The sequence below is a fragment of the Equus caballus genome, chromosome 15 (genome assembly GCF_041296265.1).
Source record: "Equus caballus isolate H_3958 breed thoroughbred chromosome 15, TB-T2T, whole genome shotgun sequence".
NCBI lineage: Eukaryota > Metazoa > Chordata > Mammalia > Perissodactyla > Equidae > Equus > Equus caballus.
Window position 1 is genome coordinate 105676240 of NC_091698.1, and position 22259 is coordinate 105698498.

At 42.4% G+C, this 22259-nt stretch overlaps 1 protein-coding gene across 50 annotated transcripts in view; it reads left to right on the plus strand.

Moving 5' to 3' along the window:
- Positions 1–22259, plus strand: part of MYT1L (myelin transcription factor 1 like) — a 446903-nt gene that overhangs the window by 329044 nt on the left and 95600 nt on the right. For 26 of the 50 annotated variants that reach the window (XM_070236774.1, XM_070236800.1, XM_070236772.1 and 23 more), the window contains exons 10-12: positions 10371–11342; positions 15819–15953; positions 20658–20748. In XM_070236774.1, coding sequence (XP_070092875.1) covers positions 10371–11342; positions 15819–15953; positions 20658–20748 — 1198 coding nt within the window. Of the gene's footprint in view, positions 1–10370; positions 11349–15818; positions 15954–20657; positions 20749–22259 lie in introns of all 50 variants that reach the window. The other 24 variants (XM_070236766.1, XM_070236764.1, XM_070236763.1 and 21 more) reach the window with 2 other exon arrangements.

Consider the following 22259-nt stretch of genomic DNA (forward strand, 5'->3'; position numbering starts at 1 on the left):
GTAATGTGCCTCTTCCCTGTCATCTACTGAAATCATCGGATGTGCTGGCGGTCAGTGCCTGTGACATCCTGATCCTGGACTATTCCCTACACCCTCACCATGAAACATCCTCTATGTAAGTCAAGCTTCCAACAGGTCATTTTCCTTCTGCACTAACTCAACTTTCTTTGAAGGGAATTCTAGACAAAACCCACACTGTATGAATCCCTCCTCTCAGAAACAAAATTTTTCTAAAAATTGCAAAGTTTCCAGGGTGTTTTTTCTTCCAAACAGGATGATGCCCTGGGCCCCCAGTCATTAAAGCATCATGAGAATTTGCAGTAGATCAGCTTGACTTTCCCAAGACAATGACAGAATGAAGGTGAGGAGAGTGTGTACTGTGGCCTCTGAGATCCCCAAACCACCTTTAGGATGTTGTTCTCATATTGATTAGTCAATTATCTTCTTACATCGTTCTCAGGGAAATGTCCCTGATGAGGGAATCAAGTTGAAATGCAGACAGACGGTGAAAATCAGAATTAGCCGACCAGTTTTCTACTGCAGTCAGCAGAAAAAGCAATGAGTTCTGAGACCAACATAGAAACAAAGATGATGTGTTTAGTATGCAAGGTTTCAACTTGAGAGCGGCTGTGCACACAGTTGGGAGAAAGAATATGATGATTTTTTATCATCTTAAAAATTAATCTTTCCCTATATCCATGAAGGTGTTATCTTAGGAAGTTTGGTGTGCAGATATGTTGATGTGGATGGCTCTATCACTTGGAAATGAGTACACACAGAATTAGACATTTCTAGCTATCAGTCTGTGATAAAAGTTAAACTTTCTTCATGCAAACTAGTTTTGAATAATTATAAAAATATAATTATATCTTATATTTCATGAATTTTCACTTCAACACAAACCAGAAAACTTGCTGCATATGTGCGATGTCATGTACCTTTGAGATGTAAGCAACATGCTTAAAGTACTGGGAAAAATCTTTTTTATATAATAATGAGAAATAAAAGATGTAAGAGAATAGATCTAATTTGTTTTGGTTCAATTTGTGTTAAGGCCCACTTGAAGGAATTACCAGCTTATTTTCTTTCTCTTGTGAATTTAATTTTTATTCCAAATGCTGGTTTATCAAAGTATAAAATAAAACCCAGGGACAGGTTGTGTCCTCCAGCTCTGGTCGTACCACGTACCTTGAGTAAGTCACTTATGCTCACTTGACCTCAGTTGCACTTCCAAAGATTAGGATGATAATACTTGCCCTCCATTCACCCTACTGCCATGTTTCAAAGCTTCCAGAAGTTGCAGTATTTAGAAATGCTTAAGAAAAGTAAGCAGTTCAGAACTACAATGCAGCAACTGCAGCTAAGGATGACTTTCGCATGGCACTGCCCTTCCGTGCATTTACTCGAACTTTTCTGTACTTCGGAACCCTAGGTCCTTGTTTACATGTAGCAAATATATTATGTGTATTAAGGCTGTATTAACTTAGGACTCAGAGCATGGTGACAGCTCATGTCAAAAATGATACGTATTTTCCGTGAGCCAGTGAAAGCAGCCTGGTCCAGTGGACAAGTCTGGACTCAGACTAAGGTGAGTGGGAGTCCTGGATTGATTTCCTAGCCATGAACAAAACACTAGACCTCCCTGGCTCCTACTCATTCACCTGTAAGGTGGAGGTGATAATATGTAGCCTGCAGGACATTGTGGCCTCTAGAAATCACGGGCCAGGCGCCCAGGAAGGCTCCGGGCTCCATGAGTGCGTAATACAGTGGAAATTTCTGTAAGGTTGCCAGTGCTATGTTTTCGTGAGCAGTGCTCATGTGATATGACCACCCTTTTCTTGACATCGCCGAGTGGCATCTGGGCTTGTGTCTTGATGTGCTGTGGCACTGGCCACATGTCACCCTCACTGCCCACCACTCGGCCCTTTCTGTTTTCTGTTCCTTCCTGTTCATTTCTCTCTCTTTCACCAACGACAACGTGACTTCCGTGACTGCCGGGATCTTGTCTCTTTGGTTCATTGTTCTGCTCTGAACAGGCCTCGATAAATAGCCATGTCATGAAGTATAAATTTGTCTGAGATCTGATAAAGGGTTGTCATATGTTGCCCTCTCCAAGGATTTTGCACTTTGCAGTTTGAAGAAAGTATCTAGAAATGCAGATATTAACCCTCATAAAGAAAGACTGAGGGAATATGACAGTCTCATATCTTAGGTAGACATTTTTCTTTGTGCCTCAGTTTCCTATATGAGCTCATTCTTGGGAGAGATTTGTCATTGCCATTTAATCAGCTGTGGTGGACCCCCCGAGCCTGAGCCGAGGTTGGCATCTCCGAGGTTCCTCATTGCTTAGAGAGTGGGTGTCTGTGGGAGTGCGGGGAAAGCCTGGCCTGCATGCCTCGTTTCACTCATAAGTAAGCCTTTAAGACAATGACAGTCACCGAAGTCAGTAAACTTTTTAGAAATAGATGATGTGGTAGGAAGCCTTCACGTGTTCATAAAGGAGAGACTGTGACAACAGGGAGACAACACGCATGACCTGACTGGGTGTGGGGAAGCAGTCACTCCTGCTCCACAGAGTGGATTAATTTGCAAAGACAGAAAGCAGAAGACAGCAGCAAATACAAAGGTACAGAGCAAATTCAAGTCCACTAAACCAGTTCTTTGACAGATAAGTAGGTTGAGCTGTTTAATGTACAGACATTTATGGTAATGAGACCGAAGCCCAGAAATAACCACAGAAGAAACAACACAGAGTTCAGAAAAAAAGGCTGGAAATATATTTTGGGTGATTGTATATAATATGCCAAAATCATCTCCTCAGTGATTAGCACAATTGAGAACAAAAAAAACTACCATCTGAAGGAACACGGAGACTGAAGTCCCCGCAAGGCGTGGGCGTTATTGAAGGTGAAGGAAATTCCTTAGGAGGCTGTCTGTCATTCTAAATCTGAGTGGTAGAGGCGTCCTGCCTGGCATTAGTAATCTCTCCAAGTGTCTGTCTTGGTTCTCCACCTACAAATAGCTCCTCTGTCATTGCCACACCACAACACACGCAGGTAAGGAAGAGTGAGGAGGCCAGCACGGGAGGGGGCCGTCATCACAGCTCGCCTCCGCCTCTCTGAGAAGGAGAGCATCTCTCCGCTGGGAGGCTCCGGAGAGGAAGACCCCCTGGGCCGTGACAAGTCTCTCTCCTCATGTCAGCACGTGCGGAGGGTGTACTGAACTGTGCCATCTCCGCACAATGGAAATAGCTGTGCCCAACAGAGTGTGTAAACCACAGATCCTCACGTAGGTGTGGGAGTCACTCTAGTTAATTTACACAGGGCAGGGGATTGTTACTGACGTGCAGTATTTCTACTTTCCTCAATTTAAAAAAAATCCAGCCAATTCTAAATATTTTTTTACAATCAATAGAGAAATCATATGCCAGATATCAGTAATTCATTTTTAAACAACATTTAAGAGAGACTTAGAGCATTTTTTTAGTCTGTGAAAATAAAATTCAGACCTTCTTCATCCACACTGATGGCAGTCAGTGCAGAGTTTGTGGGTACACGTCTGTGTCCTGGTGCCTCGTGCCCCCTCTACCAGTGTGAGCTATTCAGGGCGCAGGACATGTGTGCTGTTGCTGATGACACTGCTTAAATATAGAACTAGCACTTGAAGCTTTGGGATTGTAGAGGGTGGATGTGGTAGAGAAATGCCCTGAGGTGGGGAAGAGAAAGAAAAAAACAGTCCAAGTAGAATCAGACCATGTCTGCACCTATTGAGCAAAAGGAGAAGCAGATAAATTATCAGAGAGCAGAGAGTCCTCGTGGGGACCCCCGGGGTGGCGTGTAGAGACAGACTTGCTCCTCTGCCCTGAGATAACCCTACATTCTTGCCATTTAAGCTAAAGAATCAGGGACATCCAGGAGTAGGCTGTTCCATTAGGAGGCACAAATTTAGAAAAAATCTGAAATTTGTCATTTGGAACTCAGTGCCCCTCCAGCTGAAGTTCTGTGCTCCTCCTGAGCACTCTTCGAATCAGGAGCTGGGGAGGGTTCTTTGTGAGTCGAGCCTCCCTTCTGGTCGAGACAGCCTCTGCATGCTCCCCACTGCCTCCTGATCTCTCCAGCATAGGGTGTGAGGGCCAAGAGTTACCTCTCCTCCGCGAAGCAGGGAAATGCCTTACTTAACTGGGATCTTCGTATTTCTGGATAATTTATCTTTGAGATTAGAACATTTTATAATCCCCAGAGTATTTACAAGTTTTGGAAAGTAGGGGAAGTGTCGTGTGATGGAAAAAGACTCAAGGTGGCACAAGATGCCCAGAGTGACAACGCAGGACCCGCCACTCTCCAGGGCATGTTGATTGGCGAACAGGTTGTTTCAACTCGCTGGAGCTAAGTTTCTTCAAATGTGATGTCAGAATTTTCACTGCGTTATCTCTATAATTCTTTCCAGCACTAATATTGTAGGATCCTAAGAAAATGACAATGGCTGATGTTGGAAAATGTGGCCATCCTCTCCGTTCTCATGCTTGGAAGGGCCGTGAGCACAAATCTCTGCTAGGATCATTTTAACCTCTAATAACCAGAAACCACCATTTAATTGTGAATAGGGATAGACACAGTCTGAAAGCTCCTCACAAAACTGAAAATAGGACAAACAACCACAGTGTAAAGTAAGAGGGAAATAGAAAAGGTGATAGTTAAGCCTAGAGAGGTGAGGAATCTGGAATCTTCCTGCCATATATGACAGGCAGCTCTGTTCCACTCTCACCCTCGAGTGATTCTCCTTTCATTCTTGCTGAACTGAGGGGGCTTTTGAGTGTGAAGGGGTCTTAGAAGTTTTCTTGTTAGACACCCCACTGTTCAGATGGGGAGAGTAAGACTTCAGGAGGGAGGGAGAGGTGCCGGGGTCCTGGTGCTAATCCCTAAAGAAGAGCTGTGACCAGCACTAGCCCCTCCCCAGGGCCCATCCCCGAAAACTCTCTCCCTACATGGAGGGAAAGGTATGGCGTTTGTCTCAAAGTGGGTCTGGGTGTTTGAAGGAGGACTAAAGAGTGGGAAATGAACTCATACGGCTCTGTCTGGTCTAGAGAGTGCATGTGTCACAAGTAATGACGGGATCATTGTCAACAGAACACTGATGTGGACACAGTCTGTCTTGTGGTCCTGCCCACTCCTTTCTCTGCATAACCTCATCCCCAGTTGTCACCTACCTTCAAACCTTCACACCTACTCAATTCCCTCACGCTTTCCAGGAATCTGCTGTTATAAACCCACTCTGACGCTCTTGAATGTCAGTCCAGGATTTTCCAATTTCCTAATCTCCTTTCCACAGAGTGGACCTAAACTCCATTAGTCAGGAACCTAGTAAAGGAGGGGCTAAGCTAACAATCCCAGCAGAAGTTTCAATGGCTGATGTTACAACTAAATCCTCAAATCATACAAACCAAGGTGCAAGATGAACGTGAAAAACAGCCACCACCTTCTGCATGGTAGGCAGGTGGGAATCGTGTGTGAATCAGGTGGGAAGCAATGAACAGCTAGAGGTCTAGCTGGAACTAGTCTGGAAGGAGCCTCTGGGTTCCTTGTCCATGAGAACAATGGAGGTCTGGGTGCTGTTGAAATAGAGGCAGCACTGTGCCCAGAATCCCGGGAGGGCATTCCCGCTCTGTCACTTACCAGTGTGAGATGGTGAAGTCCTTCACCTCTCTGGGGCTCTGTACCATCTTCTCTAAGAGGGAACAGTAAGTGCTTCGCGCCTCTCTCATAGGGTCACTGGGGTCACAAAGTGAGGACAAACAGCCATGTGCCAGGAGACTGTGTCGGCTGTTTTCCCATGCTCACTAATTTCGCATAGTCAAGACAGGAGGGTATGTGCTGCACTATCCATGCGATATGGTATACGGAATCATTGCCACTTTTTCTTCTTTCCTATGGTTACAAAGGCTGTTAAAACACCATCGTCTTTTTATTAGAATCTTATATATTATCACATTTCTGTATTTTCAAGTCAAAAATGAATTTTGATATTCATTTATCTCTATAATCAAAAAGGAAACACCCATCTAATGCCATTTGAGTGGTGACCTTTCATTACTCGGAAAGCCTTGGACTCAGACCCCATCTCCTGTGACCCAGTAAAGTCTAGAGTGATTCCAAGTAGTAGCGTCTCCTCTATCTGTTTGTTCCACTATGTTTTTTAAAAGTAAGTTGTGTATTTGCTTGCCCGTGGCCTATTTTGGTGGCTAGAAAGAAGAGTAGGAACACAATCAGGACTGATAGTGAAGGAAACAAAAGTTGGGTCTCAGACATACTTTTTAAAGACAAAGCACTAAAAAGCCGGTGCTTATATTTATAAAGTTATAAGCCACAGAGTTGTAACCACATCACGCTTTAGTCCTGAAGGTAAAGGAAAAACATCCTCCCTGACTACATTTTTTTTTTGTTTAAGAAATTCTTTTGGTTTTCTAATTGTAACTATTGAGCATAAATTGTCCATAACAATCTGACTCAAAGGAGATAAAATTGAGACCTACAACTTTTCATAAAGCTCACCTAAGAATCAAAACTACACACGTAATAGCAGCAAAAATGAGGTTAGTAGTTGGCTGATGGGAATGTCAGAAGGGCACAGGGACTTAGCCACTGAGGCACCTCTGCTTTCTGGGCTCAATTTCCTCATCAGGAAGTTCCTGGACCAGGTCATCTGGAATTCTCCATTCGGCATGAAACTTCTCTGAGTTCACCCGATGGTGAACCCCTGGGCCGTCCCCTACCAGAGGTGACTCCTTCTCATGTCTGCCACCATGCAGCTTTACCAGAGCACAGGCTTGGAATAGAAAACCACAAAAAGAAAGCTGAGGTCCTTTGGTCTCTTTAAACCTCTATCTAAATTGCTGTGCTCTTCTATTTAAAATGTGAACCTGTACTTTAAAATAATTTTCTGGTAAAATGCTTTATTTCATCACAAGTGCATTCTGCCTATTTGATAGAACACTGATCATGTCAAGAACTAGTCCAATTGACTCCTTTATCTCTTGTGGCTGGAATATTTAGTCTGTGGACTGTTGGTACCACATTGTTAATTCCTGACTGGCCAGAAAATTCTGGTCCATTTCCCATGGCCCGATTCCACATATGGTCCATTTTATTATTAGCCTCAGCAAAACATAACTAGATGGGTAAGTTTCCTGAAAACACAAAAGCAGAGATGGAGTTCTGAAAGCTCACTGTAGGTGATTTTGAATTCTGGAGGAGGCTGATGCACGGTGGATATTTAGAACCTGCTTGTTGACGGCTTGATTGACTGTTCCCTTCCCTCAGTCCATATGACTAAGAATTGACTTTTTATTTCACATGTGTTTTGAAACAGTTAAATACTGGTAACTTGAGACATTCCATCAACCTACCAGGAATTTTGGCCACTCATGCCATTTCACCAGCAGTTCCCACAGTTACTGTGAAGGTCATGCAGCCTCAGACAACACTGAACATTGGTAACCTGGAAGGAGAGCCAACCCTTGCAGGAGACTATGTAGTCAAATGTTAATACATTTGCCCTGCCTGTTCCAAATTTCTTCTACAAATAGGCTGATTTCCCCCATCATCTGCTCCATGGGCCAATCCCCCCATGATGGGACTAGCCCCCACGTGCACAGACTGCTTTCACCATGTGCGGTCTTTACATGGCACATCCTAGTCACACGATTCCTGTAGGAGGTCTCTGAAAGGGGCCAGGCCTAGGTCACTAGCATCATGCAACTGGTAAACAGCAAAAGAGTGACAAGACTGGGTTATCTGACTTCTACTTTCATTTGCATTCTGAGATAACTACAAAAGCTGTGTGCACGTCCTCTCTTGCTGTACTGCTACTAGAATCCAAAGCAGGAGGGTATGTTGGAAGTGGCCTTGCTCTCCCGGTTTTCAGATGGTAAAGGGACCCCACCTCAGCTTCTTCTCAGCCTCCCCCCTCTGTGGCAGTGAGGCTGTGTGGAGAAGCATGTCCATCTTTGTTTTAGTCTCTTTTAGAGGAAGGTAGCTTATGAATCAAGGGACAAGATGAATAGGTTTCTGGTGATCAAAAAGCAAGACGTGTTCCTTAATTATGGGACACAGAGGCGAACGTAGGAGCTGTTGGGAAGCTCAAAAATAACAGGAAAAACCATTTCCTACCTGGAACAAATGAACTGAAGATAATCCCAAGGTTTAGAACGTGGAGAGTTAACTAGAATCATGTCTATAACAAGTCTGGTAGAAAGGCAAAGAGTTTCATAAAACGTGGATACCTGTCAAATTCCATGTGCAGCCTTGTTGTGGGTTTAGAAGGAACAAGGAGATGACACACACGTTCTCTTTCCTTGTTCACCACTTTCACTAATTTCTTCCTTTTCCAAGGTCTTTGGGATGACAAGATGAGTTTCACAAGAGAAAGTTAAGAGAAAATCGTCAAAACAATAAATCTTACCTGACTGTGTTTTCTTCTTTGACTCAACTTTCAAAATGCTTCAAGATGTGGCATGTGCTTTCCTATTTTCAAACCATAACTTAGAAATCCGTCTCATGTGTAGGGACAGTGGCGCTGGCTGTCAAAAGTCACCAGATATTGTGTGGAGGTCATGGAACCTGGTTATCTGGAGGCTGCTGCTTCTCACAGCCCGGGAATGTAAAAATCAAAGTGCATAAATTGAGAGGAGAATATAACTTTTATGTTTTCAAAAATTCATTAGAACAGGATTCCTTCAATTCCTAAAAGCTTAAACCCTAGGCCAGTGGCATGGTGTACATTTGAGATGGATGCTTCCACAGTATTTCTGATGCCCTTCCAATACTCGTTGATTCTATTTTTCTTGCCCTTCTTTGGAAATATATGTATCCTTGCACTAAGGAAATTGATCTATAGGGATTATCATGAAGACGGACAACATTTGTTTCCTCCAATTAACGATGCTCTATGACTAATATATAACAAATTTGATTTGCTTTAATAAAAGATGTGTTTGACTTTAAAAATTTGTTGGTTCTGTGTATGACCTAGCAAGCATGTTGTTTTCTGCTGTTGATATGTTGCTGTCCAAACCTTTTTTACCAACGAAAGCCTTTTCTGAGGGAACAGCATGAGATCCATAAAGAAATCACTGGGGGCATCCTGACTCAGCTCTTAATCAACAGGTATTTTCTGCTAATTAATATATCTCATTTCTTCAGCTCATTAATAAACTTTAAAAATTCTTCTTACTCTGGTTCACAGATGTGAAAATGGCATGAAGCTAACCAAATTCAGTCTGAGGGAGGGGGAAAGAATACCTTTGAGAATCCATTTATTATTATCTATATTTGCAATATATATGGTAGCAATTATGTAACATTGTGAAGAGAAATGCATATCCCAAATGTTCCTTTAGCATCAAATAGGATACATTTCAGATGAAACCGAGGGGTTCTACATAATTTTTAACATGGTCTTGTTTAACATGCTCTAGTTTTCCTAAATACTTTTTGAGATTGGATATGATGCTTATTCACACATTATTTCCACTAGCTCACCAGAATCTCCCTAGGCTTCGACGTGGAGGAAATTAAAGCAAATTAAAGCTGTACTCTACGTGTTACAGTCACACAGCCCATGTCCATACTGGTTGTTATAGGCATTTGGTCACTGCGTACTTTTTCCTCCCACTCTCTCAAACCTGCTGAGATACTTATGCAGGAATTACGGTTAATCAGATTTAGTTTCTAAACTTTTACTATGGCATTCCTGTTATTTCACTGTGGATCATGATAAATTGTCTCTAAGGTAGAAAATTCAAAATAACTCTTAATTCAGCCCAAATATGTGCTTCTGATACTGAAGGCCCAACATAGGTGGCGTCCCTGCGTGATTCCTCAACAACCTGAGGCTTTCTTCTGTCTTGCCTGAGCATCACTGTGAAAACAAACAATTTAAAAGCGATTGCTACGACCATCTGTTTAAGAGTTGGCAATGAGTAAAGGTCATGAACTCTTAGAAAGCCTAGTAATATGATGAATATAATTATTATGCATCTGGTTGGGCTGTAAACAAATGAAACCAATAAAGAAAAATTTGGAAGTAATGAAAAATTAATATATTTACCCTATATACTGGTTTATTTTAAGATTAAAGAAATTAAGAGTTTACAGCAACCATTTTAAATGGCCTCCTGTGTTTTTAGCACAATCCATTTTCTTTATGTCGACACTGTCAGCGGAGCTGCAAGCAGGACTTAAGGTTCCGTTAGGTAATGAACAGGGCTTGACTTACAGTTAACTTGCTATCCATGCTGTTGCAACTAAACTTCAAATTCTAGCCATTTTTTTTCTTTTCTTTTCTTTTTTGTCCTTTTTTTATTTTCTTTGCAGAAGACCATCAAATGAATTGTCACAATACTCGAATAATGCAGGATGCAGAAAAGGATGATAACAATAATGATGAGTATGACAATTACGACGAGCTGGTGGCCAAGTCCTTGTTGAATCTTGGCAAGATTGCCGAGGATGCAGCGTACCGGGCCAGGACTGAGTCAGAAATGAACAGCAATACCTCCAATAGTCTGGAAGATGATAGTGACAAAAACGAAAACCTGGGTCGGAAGAGCGAGTTAAGTCTAGACTTAGACAGTGACGTCGTTAGAGAAACGGTGGACTCCCTTAAATTATTAGCACAAGGACACGGAGTGGTTCTCGCCGAAAACATGAACGAGAGAAATTATGCAGACACTATGTCACAGCAAGATAATAGAAACATGAATTATGTAATGTTAGGGAAGCCCATGAACAACGGACTCATGGAAAAAATGGTGGAGGAGAGCGATGAGGAGGTGTGTCTGAGCAGTTTGGAGTGCCTGAGGAATCAGTGCTTCGACCTGGCCAGGAAACTGAGTGAGACGAACCCGCAGGAGAGGAACCAACAGCAAAACATGAACATCCGCCAGCACGTCCGGCAAGAGGATGACTTCCCAGGAAGAACACCTGACAGGAACTATTCTGACATGATGAACCTGATGAGGCTCGAGGAGCAGTTGAGTCCCAGATCGAGAACTTTCTCCAGCTGTGCAAAGGAGGATGGGTATCATGAAAGAGATGACGATACCACCTCAGTGAACTCGGACAGGTCCGAGGAAGTGTTTGACATGACCAAGGGAAACTTGACCCTTCTTGAGAAAGCCATTGCTTTGGAAACTGAGAGAGCAAAGGCCATGAGGGAGAAGATGGCAATGGAAGCTGGGAGGCGCGACAACATGAGATCATATGAGGAGCAGTCGCCACGACAACTTCCCGGGGAGGAGAGAAAACCTAAATCCAGTGACAGCCATGTCAAAAAGCCATACTATGGTAAAGGTAATATTTCTACCTAACGTAAGTTGCCTTGTGAAAATTAGACTAAAAGATGTCAATTTTAGTCTACAATTAAAGTACGCATCACACTAAATTATATCCCTAACGCATATTTCTTAGAATGGATTCCAGAATTATATTTTGTGATTATGTTTCTGAACAGTAAATAAAATATTTGTCTGAGAAATACACAAAGCAGCTCCATGTCATATTATCAGAGCAGATGACTAACATGATATTTCAGTGGAAACTGCATGCCTTGGAAAGATAAACTTAGAGCACAAACACATCATGTAAAAGACAATATTAGGATGAGCCTGTGTTCTTATAAATGAACCACAATCTATGTGGAGGGCAAGGGGGTATGTAGCAACTAGTCAATCAGGGATGAAGCACATCTTTTATCAATTGGAATGGGTAGGTGGCATCATGATTTATACAATTATCATCAAAGGACAATTATTGATGAAACCTCCCCCACAGAAAACATCCCTGATAGAAATTGAACAGTAATGGAATGACCAATAACATAAGACAAGGCCAGTGACTGCACATTAATTATCTTAAGATAGGAAGTGATGGGAGCCATTTGCTATGCAAGGCACGCTGTATCCAATGCTGAGATCAATAGTAATTTCTTTAGTATATTCATTCTCCCACACTGATTCCATTCCATTGTGGAAACAGTTATGGTGCTTACTTTATTATAAAACACTCAAAACCATCCAATATGATAGTTTTAACCAGATTTTCACTTATAAAATATGTGGGCACATATTTGCATGTGTCTACATATTCAATCATATACATTTGTAGTCAATATATCTAATATGTATATATATATTTCCAACCTGGATGATTGGCTTCATGTTTGTAGTAAAAACAGTGTCTACTTTCCCTATAAAGTGGATTATAATTTAACCTCATGTAGAACCTTGCCATTGCGGATATCTCAATTACAAGACTCTTTTGAAGCTAAGTAAGAAGGAATTTCAAGAATGAAGTTGGTGATTCCTTAAACCCTTCATATTAGTATCAAAAGTGATCTTCTGTTTTGCACGTTATTCTACTCCTGATGAATACTGAGTTTACTCACTGCGGATCTGATAATGAGGTTCAGGAATTTGGTTTGAAAATCAGTTGCTGTATAACCTTCAAACGATCAGAAAAACTATTTTTTCTGTTGTGACATAGGTGTGTATTCTCCTCTCAATGTGTGCACCTAACTCCTATGGTAAGTTGGGCACCATGATGACCAAATATTAGTTGGAGACCAACCTTAGCCAGAGGCACTCTGGACTCTTCATTTGGCAAGTGCTTGAGCACTGACCGTCGTCTCAGTGATGCAGGTGAAGGCTAGACCCTGTGAGGGGTGGCATCTGAGGAAGGGGCTGTTTCTCCAAGGCAAGGAGGCTAGCTCAAGGGAGCATCAGGCTGCTTTGGATGTTGTAAAGACTACAAAACATAGCATATATGTTTATAACCACAGTGCAATCTGTTAGGAATTTCCAGTTGGATATTTGAGAGTCATAGAAACATTTTTAGGAAGCAACAGTATTGTTTCTCATAGTATTGCTCAGTTGGACAAATACATGCCAGGCGTATGTTTCAGGGCTTTGTTGAGTGGCATTCATGGTGGAGTCTCAGCACTGAGAAACTCAGCGATCTTCCACGGACACCCGCAGGCTCATTTGGCGTTGCGGGTTCTGTGTGTTGCGGCTTCCTTGGTGTCTGTGGTTCCTTTAAACCCAGCAGCTTTCTGTAGATTTTGACTCATTTTGTTTTGTTATTGTTCTTCTGTTTTATTTTGTTTTTTGCAAGAAGTGGAATTCAAACCACTTGCCTCCCCTAAATAAATGGGGGCAGCAGTGGGAACAAACAGTAAAAACTGAGATGTGCTTTTTCCCTGAAATGAGGAAAGGGTTGGGGATTTGGACTCTCCAACTGAGTTGGAAAGCATTCATTTCTGCCTCGCCCCAGTTTTTCCAGAGCTTCTTCCTCTGATCAAAGCTCATTTCTGTTTCTTATCGATGTGTTCCACGTCGTCCCCAAGTTTCCTTTGAAGATGTCCGTAGTTGTATTCAGAACCAAATAAATAAAGCCAAGCAGGGACACCAAAGTGGGGCAAAGAGATTAATGCCCTCCTTATTAAAAAAAATTATGTGCTATCTTACCAACACTGCCAGTGGACAGTTCCTACAACCACATAGTGGATCAACAGTCTGTATTTTCAGCTTCTCTGTTGTTTTATTAAAGCCGGAGAGAACACTCTTATGATTTCTCGTTTATACACAATCTTCTCAAAATGATTTAAATGATTAATGAGTAACCCTTCCAAACTCTTGAGCAAAAGCAAAAGAAATTTATCACGCATCTCCTCTATCTTTCTTCTTTAAGAATCTACCTGAAAGGGAGTAAGGCGAGCAGGCTAAACCAAGCGCACAGTTTTTCTAATAGATGTTGTTGCAAGATTTTCAGTTGAATTTTTGGCCTGTTTGCTTGGCTGCTTTGTGTTTTCTCGAATGTTTTCAGGATGAGCTGGGATTGTGAGAACTAAGATAGCAAGGGAGGTGATGGTGAAGGCGCCCGGCGGCCCCGCCTCCACCAGGACCCATGCATCGAGAGGAGACTATGCCCTTGTCGTCTTCCAAAAGCTGAGAGTTTGAGCCACTTTGTTTTCACACAAATCTGTACTTAACTTCAGAACGTTTTCAAAATTTGTGAAATAATCATTGTAAGTGTCCTAATGAAAAAGTCATTTAATGATTAAAAATAATTTATTTTTTTATCCTTTAAAAGTCGTTTTTATCTAGTTTATGATTTTAAACAGTATCTCTAGTTTCTGATTTTAAATAATCAATATTTCCCTTTGAAACTGTTACTGTGCACTTACTATTTTGTATTTGCATTAATTAATTTGTACCAATATTACTGTGAAATTACTTGAAAGGCAATAAAATGCTAGACTTTTAGTTTGCATGCTTAAGAGAAGCTCCAATAAGATATTGAGGAATTGAAATCACAGCAACATAATTTTAGGTTTGTTTTCAGAGAGTATTACCTACAAATAATCATAGGAAGTAACTGACAGTTGCATCTAGATATTTCCCTCATCACCAGCAGTGGTTTAAGAGACTCCAAGACCTGAAAGACATTGTGTAGAATAAAATGCTAGCTAAAAAAGATAAAGGAGGGGGGCCTTTTTATATAACGTTAAAGCTTTTCTGTATTCCTGTGAGTCCCTTGTCTATTTCAAGTTCACACGAATGACTTAAGAAGAAAGTCTGTAAGTGTTCAAAAAATTTTAAACCAAACTTTTTTTCTTGCTATAAAATGAATTGTTAACCAAAAGTGAAACATGTATTTTCTTGCAACCATGATTGGCCTGATTAATGGGGTAACAATATAAAAATATTAAACCCCTGAAGAAATTTTAACATGGCATTCACTAGACCAAATCATAGTAGTCACTATCTGTTGATAACCTGTGCAACTGGTTTTCAAAAACTGGCTCAAAAAGAGTCTTTCGTGCCCTTACATTACTATTTTGTTTGAGCTTTATCTGAGAAATATTTTCTGGAACTTTATGAACTGTGGTCAATTCTGGACATAGAAAGAATTTTATTAGCAATATCATTGCATTTCTGGCATCTGGCATTCAAGTTTTGACCCAATTTCTACTCTGCTGCTCCCTCGACTGGTATTGCTGAGAGCAGGCAGGGCTGTGAGCCCATTTCCTCTTAATTTCGTGTATGCATGCAATGCATTAAAGAGCCTTCCTCTGGTTCCAAGTGCAGATGAAGAAATCCAAACAAATGGTTGCTCCAGCAGCTTCTGAAACATTTTTGATTGCACATCACCTCTGTCAGGTGGGATTTCCACCATTTTGGTCATTCGCTTACAGTGCCTTCTGAGAGTTCAGCTTATTTTCAGAAAAGTGCTGAATTGGAATGCTAAGGAAGAATGTTGCAAGAGAATAAATTTCAACACCAGTAAAATTTTGCAGCTTATAATGTATATGATCAGAGCACTCAATAAGAAAGAAACTCCACTAAAGTTCGTTTGAATGGCATGATGTTCCCTGATTGGCTTTGACGGAGCGATTGCTGAAGGATCATGGTAGTGTCTTGTTCTCTGAGAAGGTCACTGTCTCATCATTATTTATGTTGATTTCTTTGAGCAACACAGCTTATCATGTAACACACGGGAAAATGATTAATCGAGAGTTAAGATAGACATAGTCTTTTTTTTTCTTTAGTGTAGAAAGTAAAATATTTTATAATTCATGATTATACTGTTTAAGGTCAAAAAAATCACCCAAAACCAGAGAACTACCTATGCAAAAGTCTGATGCCACAGCCTGTCCCCCTGACACCTGCTTTCTTTATCGAGGTCTCTTCAGATTGTTAAATAATCACATTTGTCTTCAATGGGTAAAACATTCATTCTCTTGACACCTGTTGTCGCTTTTAGATCCCTCGAGAGCAGAAAAGAAAGAGAGCAAGTGTCCAACCCCAGGGTGCGATGGAACTGGTCACGTAACTGGGCTTTATCCACACCACCGCAGTCTGTCCGGATGCCCGCACAAAGATAGGGTCCCTCCAGAAAGTAAGTCTGTGTTTCTCCAATCCCCTTGGGAGCACACACACCTGTGACTCTGTTTACATCATCCCTCTTGCCTTTGTCATTTCCATCTGCGGCTCAGTGAAACCTTATTTAACCAGCACCTTCTTGTCCTGACGGACAACTCACCCAGCACCCCTGGGCCCGTGTAGCCTTCCTGCTCCTACAGCGTGCAGCGTTTTCTTGGTAACATTCCCACTAGGTCGGCCCTAGGACAGTGGCACACCACGCAGTGTTTCTCCTTGCAGCCGGGCTGAGCAGACAGGCCTCAGCTCCAGTCCTTTTTTCGTCTCTGATCTGCTCTGTGACCTCAGGCAAGTCACTTCTCTCCTTCTGTCCTCACAAACTACAGAACAGAATTTAGACAGTCTCTAAGACATCACTCCCAGCACTAAACTGCTAGGAATCCCTGAGAAAAAGGACCTTGAGACTGCTTTTGCCCAATTATCTGAACTTCTGTATATCTGTGAATCAATACTTATATTTTATTACATTTTACTTGTGAAGTCTGTTTTATGTCATAGTTGTCCCAACATTTCTACACAGCAAAATCTTAAATAAGGAGATTTAAGTCAGTGGGTTTTGATGTTATGCATTCTTTTAAATTAGTTTCTGAGAATATGAAATAAATCAATGAAAACAACTAAATTTCTTTTAGAACTGAAATGATGTACACCCTTTTTTGTTTATCTTTCTCTCAGCATATACAGTGTGCCAACTATTTAAATGCTATTAGAATTGATTGCTTAGGAAAAAGGCATATTTCCAGAAATTACTCTGTGAGGTTAAAATCCTGATTTTGAGTCTAAGGTGTGTTAAAGATTCTCCTTATTATTTGAGACATAGTTTCTAGGGGGGAATGTCACAGTTTGGCTTGAGATATGACAAGATGACCAGCTGATTGATTAGAGGAACTTTTGAGAATTGTTCCATTAAAATGGCTAACTTTGGAATACTTGGGAAACAAATCTGTCAGAACAAAGAAAAGTTCATAATAGTAGTTGAGGCTTAGAAAACAGGGTTAGCTGAACGTGTTCAGATGAAATATTTTTAGGAGCTAGAGGTTCCAGGTTTTCAAATGGCTACTGAAAATAATAAGCCCATGTTTCTTGTAACTATCCTGTGAACAGACGTGAACAGTTGTGGAAATACACAGACTCGAGTGCATGGCTCTGCCCCCGTGTGTTACATGAGCAAGGAGACAGCATGGGTTAACTACCTCAGCTTCGTTTCCAAGCACACTCTCTGTGTCGGGCGCTCAGCTCGCATTCGACAAACACTGACTCCTTTAATCCCCAGTATTGCCCTGTTTTCCACATGAGGAAAATGAGGAGCAGAGTCTATCATCCTTTTCTCTTTCCGGGGATTGGCACAGAGTCTGGAAAATTAAAGATACTCGAGCAGGTACTAACTTGCCTAAGTAGAGAACTGGGCTAAGATCTAAATTCACATCTGTCTGAATCCCACGCCTGTTTCCACCGAGACCTGGGTGTGATACTCCAGTCTCAGCCCTAACAAGCTGTGTGACATTGGGCATGTCACACACTGTCTGTACTTCATTTTCCTCATCTACAAAATGAGGCATTAGGACCCAACTCTAATGTCTTAAGAAGAAAGAGCTGCTTTATGCAATTTTTTTAAGGCATATGTTTTCACCTTCAAAGTAGAGTATCAGATCCTCTTCATGGCTGAGACATCCTGCCGACTACATTTTGACAGGAAAAATCTAAATGTAGCAGAAATAAGACCCTGTTCTGATGAGCTGCATATTGTCTGTGCTCATACAGACCACAAGTCAGATCACACCTCGGCTCACCTTCGCCCATGGGGAAGTGGGGACTCAGGTCTGACGCCACTCTCACAAATGCCTTCCTGGGCATCTGTAGAAGATCCTTTCTAAATATTTACCTGGTATAATTTTTTATAATACTGTAAAAATGCAAAAAAATTTGACTCCATAGAAGGCATGCCTTTTTTTTTTTAGCTTGTCCTGGGCTAGCTTCTCCTAATCATTATTTCTGTCCAGCTGAATTCAGTAAAGGAGTTTGCACCCCCAGTTTGAAACACACTGTGTCAGAAACACAGGGCGCACACTGAACTAGACACCAGGCTGCTCCTCCAAGAGCTCCCAATCCAGCTTAGAATGGGGCGTGCACACGGGACAAAGTGCAGCCGTCATGTGATGGTGGTTCAGCAGCACGCTGTGGACACGCCCCCGAGAGTTCAGGGATGGTGACTTCCCCCGAGGACCCGTAGGCTTCACTGAGGTCACACTTTAGCTGGTTCTGTGTGAGAGAGAAGCTACCGCACTGGATCGCACAAGAGATCAGGGCATGAAGGAGGCGGTGGCAATGGGAAGAGAAAGGCTGGGACAGATTCAAGAAACATTCCAGACACAGGCTGGCAGGACTTGAAGACCACTGTAGGTGAGACAGAGGAGAAAGGGAGGGAGACTGAGGCAACACCAGGATTCTTGGCCTGGTCAATGGCAAGGAGGAGGACGCCAGTAACAGATGTAGAGAATTGAGAGATGGAGCCACATCTAATTGGGGAACTCATGACTCGCATTTTTCCAATTTAAATTGGAAGCGCTGTATGATACTCCTAGCAGGCTTTGGGGAGGAGAGGTCCGGAGAGCTGGAGAAGGTCAGGTGCAGCAGGAAAACAAGGTGGTTATGTGGATCTGCCCTCTGAGCAGTGGTAGAAACTGAGAAGGAAACTGCCCAGAGAAGAGGCATAAAGCAAGAACAAACAGAAGCCAAAAAAGGAAGGTTTGGAGGTGAGTGTGTAGAAAGATGAAGCAGAGGGAGAGAGGCGGAAAGAGAGAAGTCAGAGGGAATGAGAAGAGGATGGTACTTCTGAAAAGGTCCCACATATGAAGGGAATGGCTGAGAAAGAAGTCCAAGATAATCTTGGACAAAGAAGTCTAAGAGAAGGGAGTAAAGAGGTCATTGAGTTTATTGAGCAGAAAAAGCCTGCTGTTAACAACTAGGAGAAAAATGTGAAAACTATAGCGAAGAATAGGAGCCATGTATGATGCAGAAGTTTGAGAAATATGCATGGGGTTTAGGAAATAGAGGGAAGTGTAGACAAAATATGGCCAACAAATTCCATCTCATGTGTGGGTCCCAGTTGACAATGGTTAAGAAGGAGTCCATGTCTTCACTTAGCAGAAGAGAGAGGCACAATCAATTTGAGATCTATACCATAGACAAGCAAGGAAGGTGTTTGTTAGCTCCAGGGGGACTTTATATTGGAAAAGTTTAGCATAAAAGGAAAGGAAAGATGTATGGTAATTTGAGAGAAAAGCTGTGTCATCAGAAGGGTTTCTGTAATGTTATAACAGGATGATAGGAAAATAGTAAAGAATAAAGAATGAAGGACACAGGTAAATGAACACCCTGAAAGAAAGAGAAAAGGACAGGTGAGAGAGCATACTGAAGAGCTCACCTGAGCGGGGGGACACTCCCTCCTCTGAGATAGGAGAGCAAAGTTGCAGGGAGCTGTGCCTAGATTCCCCAGGAAGGAGACCTCCTGAAACCCGCCCCCCTCCCCAGCCAGTTCCCAACACAAAACGAGCCAAAGGTCGGCTCTCCATTGTTTGATCACCATTTGTCGAGCATCAACTATATGTAAGGACAAGCCAGGAGGTATGAGAGCTATAAAGATGAAACCAAAATGGACTTAGTTTTTAAGGAACTGACCAGGACTGAAGAGCTAAGAAGTGGACTCAAGTAATAACGTCACATGGAAATAGCATGTGGATTGCAGGGAAAAGAGAGAGATCGTTTTAGAGAAGGAGGAAAATTGTAGAAAATACAATTATGTGACCAATGTGGGTGGGCTTTGTTTTTCATGGTCCTTCCATGTTCGCCTGGCATAACCTCGCTGGCAGGGAAAGCTCCAACAGTCCCCAGGTATGGAGTTTGTAGACAGTTGTGCTGGTGCCAGTGTCGGGGCCAATTCTCTTGGCTTTCCAACAGCACTTCTCACCCCTGCCAGCCTTCCCCCACAGTCCAGAGCAGTGGTGTGTTCACTGAGGACCAGGAAAGAGAGGGTATGCCAACAGTCCATTGCCACTGCCGGGTAAATTTAACTGCTGTCTCCTGACAGTAGCTTGCATCTTCCTTCACCACGAAGACCATGTCGTGCTGTCTCCCACTTGTTACTTTCACAGGATGAACTGTAGCTCACTCGAGACAATAAAATATTTAATTCCTAGGTGAAAAGTCATTATTCAATTCATCTTATTTAAAAATAAGGTTTGGGGTTCTCTATTCACCCATGACCACGCCTTCATAACACTGTGTGTTTCCAAAGCATAGGCATGTTTTAAGAACTACCACTCTACGTGCTGTTACATGGCTAATCAACCCTCGGTGCTTATGTATGGGAGACCTACCAGGGGCCTTTGCTTTCCAATCCCATCTGAAACAGTTCAGTTATCATGTGCTCCAACCTCCATGGCTCCCCGTCCACGCACCCTGCTTTGCATGCCAATTAGAATAAGGTTGAGACAACCTCCTTTTTCTTCCTACCTGTATTTTCCTGACCATGCTCATCACAAATGTTTGTAGGACTGTCTGTTGTAAACTAACCCAACCTCTGTTAAAATGATTGCATATTCTTGTTTTCGGACCATTTCTATGTTTTAATGCTGGGCTGTTTTCTCTGCCTCTCCTTGTCAAGTTCTTGCCATGCATGAAAATGTTCTCAAGTGTCCTACTCCGGGCTGCACAGGGCGAGGGCATGTAAATAGCAACAGGAACTCGCACAGAAGGTAAGCAAAGCGCTCCTGTGTTCTGCGCTGCAGGGAAGGCAGTTCCCTGACAGCCGTGTTCCCACAACCTCCAGAGGGCGTGCACGCCCCTGCACACACCTCCTTCCCGCCCCAGGAGACACACGGCCTCAGTATATGGCTTTCAGAGGCTGGAGAGTGCTGTCGCATAGTGCACGGGGAAGTCAAAGGCTCAGAGCCCGTTTTCGCAGATGAAATTTGTTTAGCTGTCTACCTCACTTGACGTGATGGGGTAGTGGTCCAGTGGAAGGCGCCTTCCTTGGTGTAATATCTAAGATGGAACCATGACCATTTGCAACGACTCAAAGGAAGGCAGTAAAGGCTCCATTATCTCTGAGGGGTCAGGAGGAGTTGTCCTATGTGCCTCCTACAGGATGGAATCAGAACACAGTGAGACTGCACAGTACGTGATGTAACTCTGCTGTCCCCTTGAAACTCTGCTGAAAGCCCCGGTCAGCAGTGTGGACATCATCAGAATACGAGCAGATGTCCTAAAGTGCTGCCTGGGGAACATTTGGCGCGACAGTGTGCCAGGCAAAGAGGCTTTTCCTGGACTATTGCTGTAAATGAGCATGCTCAGAATCACACTTTCAAATTCCAATTCTCTTTCTCTGTCGTATTCTGACTTTTACTAAGTTTCCTATAATATTCAGTTTGTCAGATTTTTTTTTCAGTAGCCAAAAAGTGATTCTGTTAAGAATTGTCTTGTAGCCTATAGTTTGAGCTTCATAAGCTCATGTAAAATAATGTCTAAATGGAGGAAACCGTTATGAGTCTCACTTTCATTTTTGTTTGTCTGACTGGTAAATTTAGCTACTTGTGTCAAACTTATATGGAAACAAATCGCAACCTAGTGCCCTTCAGAGATATTCCTGGGCTTAATCTGCAGAGGGGAAAAATGATAGTAAACTGGGAATGCTCATGCGGGGTACTCTTCGATACAGTGTTTACAGGATCAGCTTCATCCCCAAACCTTCGCACAGTCATTGATTTTTGAGACATTACACATACATGGAGTAAGCATCTGTGCCTATGTGCAGATATATATACAGATACACAAAGAACAGACACCATGATTTCGTGAAGAATAAGCTCAAACACAAAAGAGCCAATCTGTTGTGTCTTCCATAAATTGTATTTCAAAAAAACATTTCAGAGTACTTGGGGAAGTTATTCTGCTTCTCTTCCACTTCCCTTTCTCTTCCTGGGGAGGACGCAAATGAGCTGGCCAGACACAAGCCAAAGCACGACGGTCAGCAGTGCTCACGGGATCTGCTTAGCGCTCCATCTTCTGGTGCCAACCAGAGAGCTGCCTTTCTTGGGCTGTTTAGAACCTCATGCTGCCCAAGCGGCTAATTCCTCGTCTCCAGAAACAGTCAACATCCCAGAATGGCATCTGTGTCTAAAATTTTAACCAGCTCATGTTCTCTTGAATGTCACGGAATTTGGCTTGCTGTCATTGGAAAGGACCGAGTACACTTTATGCATACTAT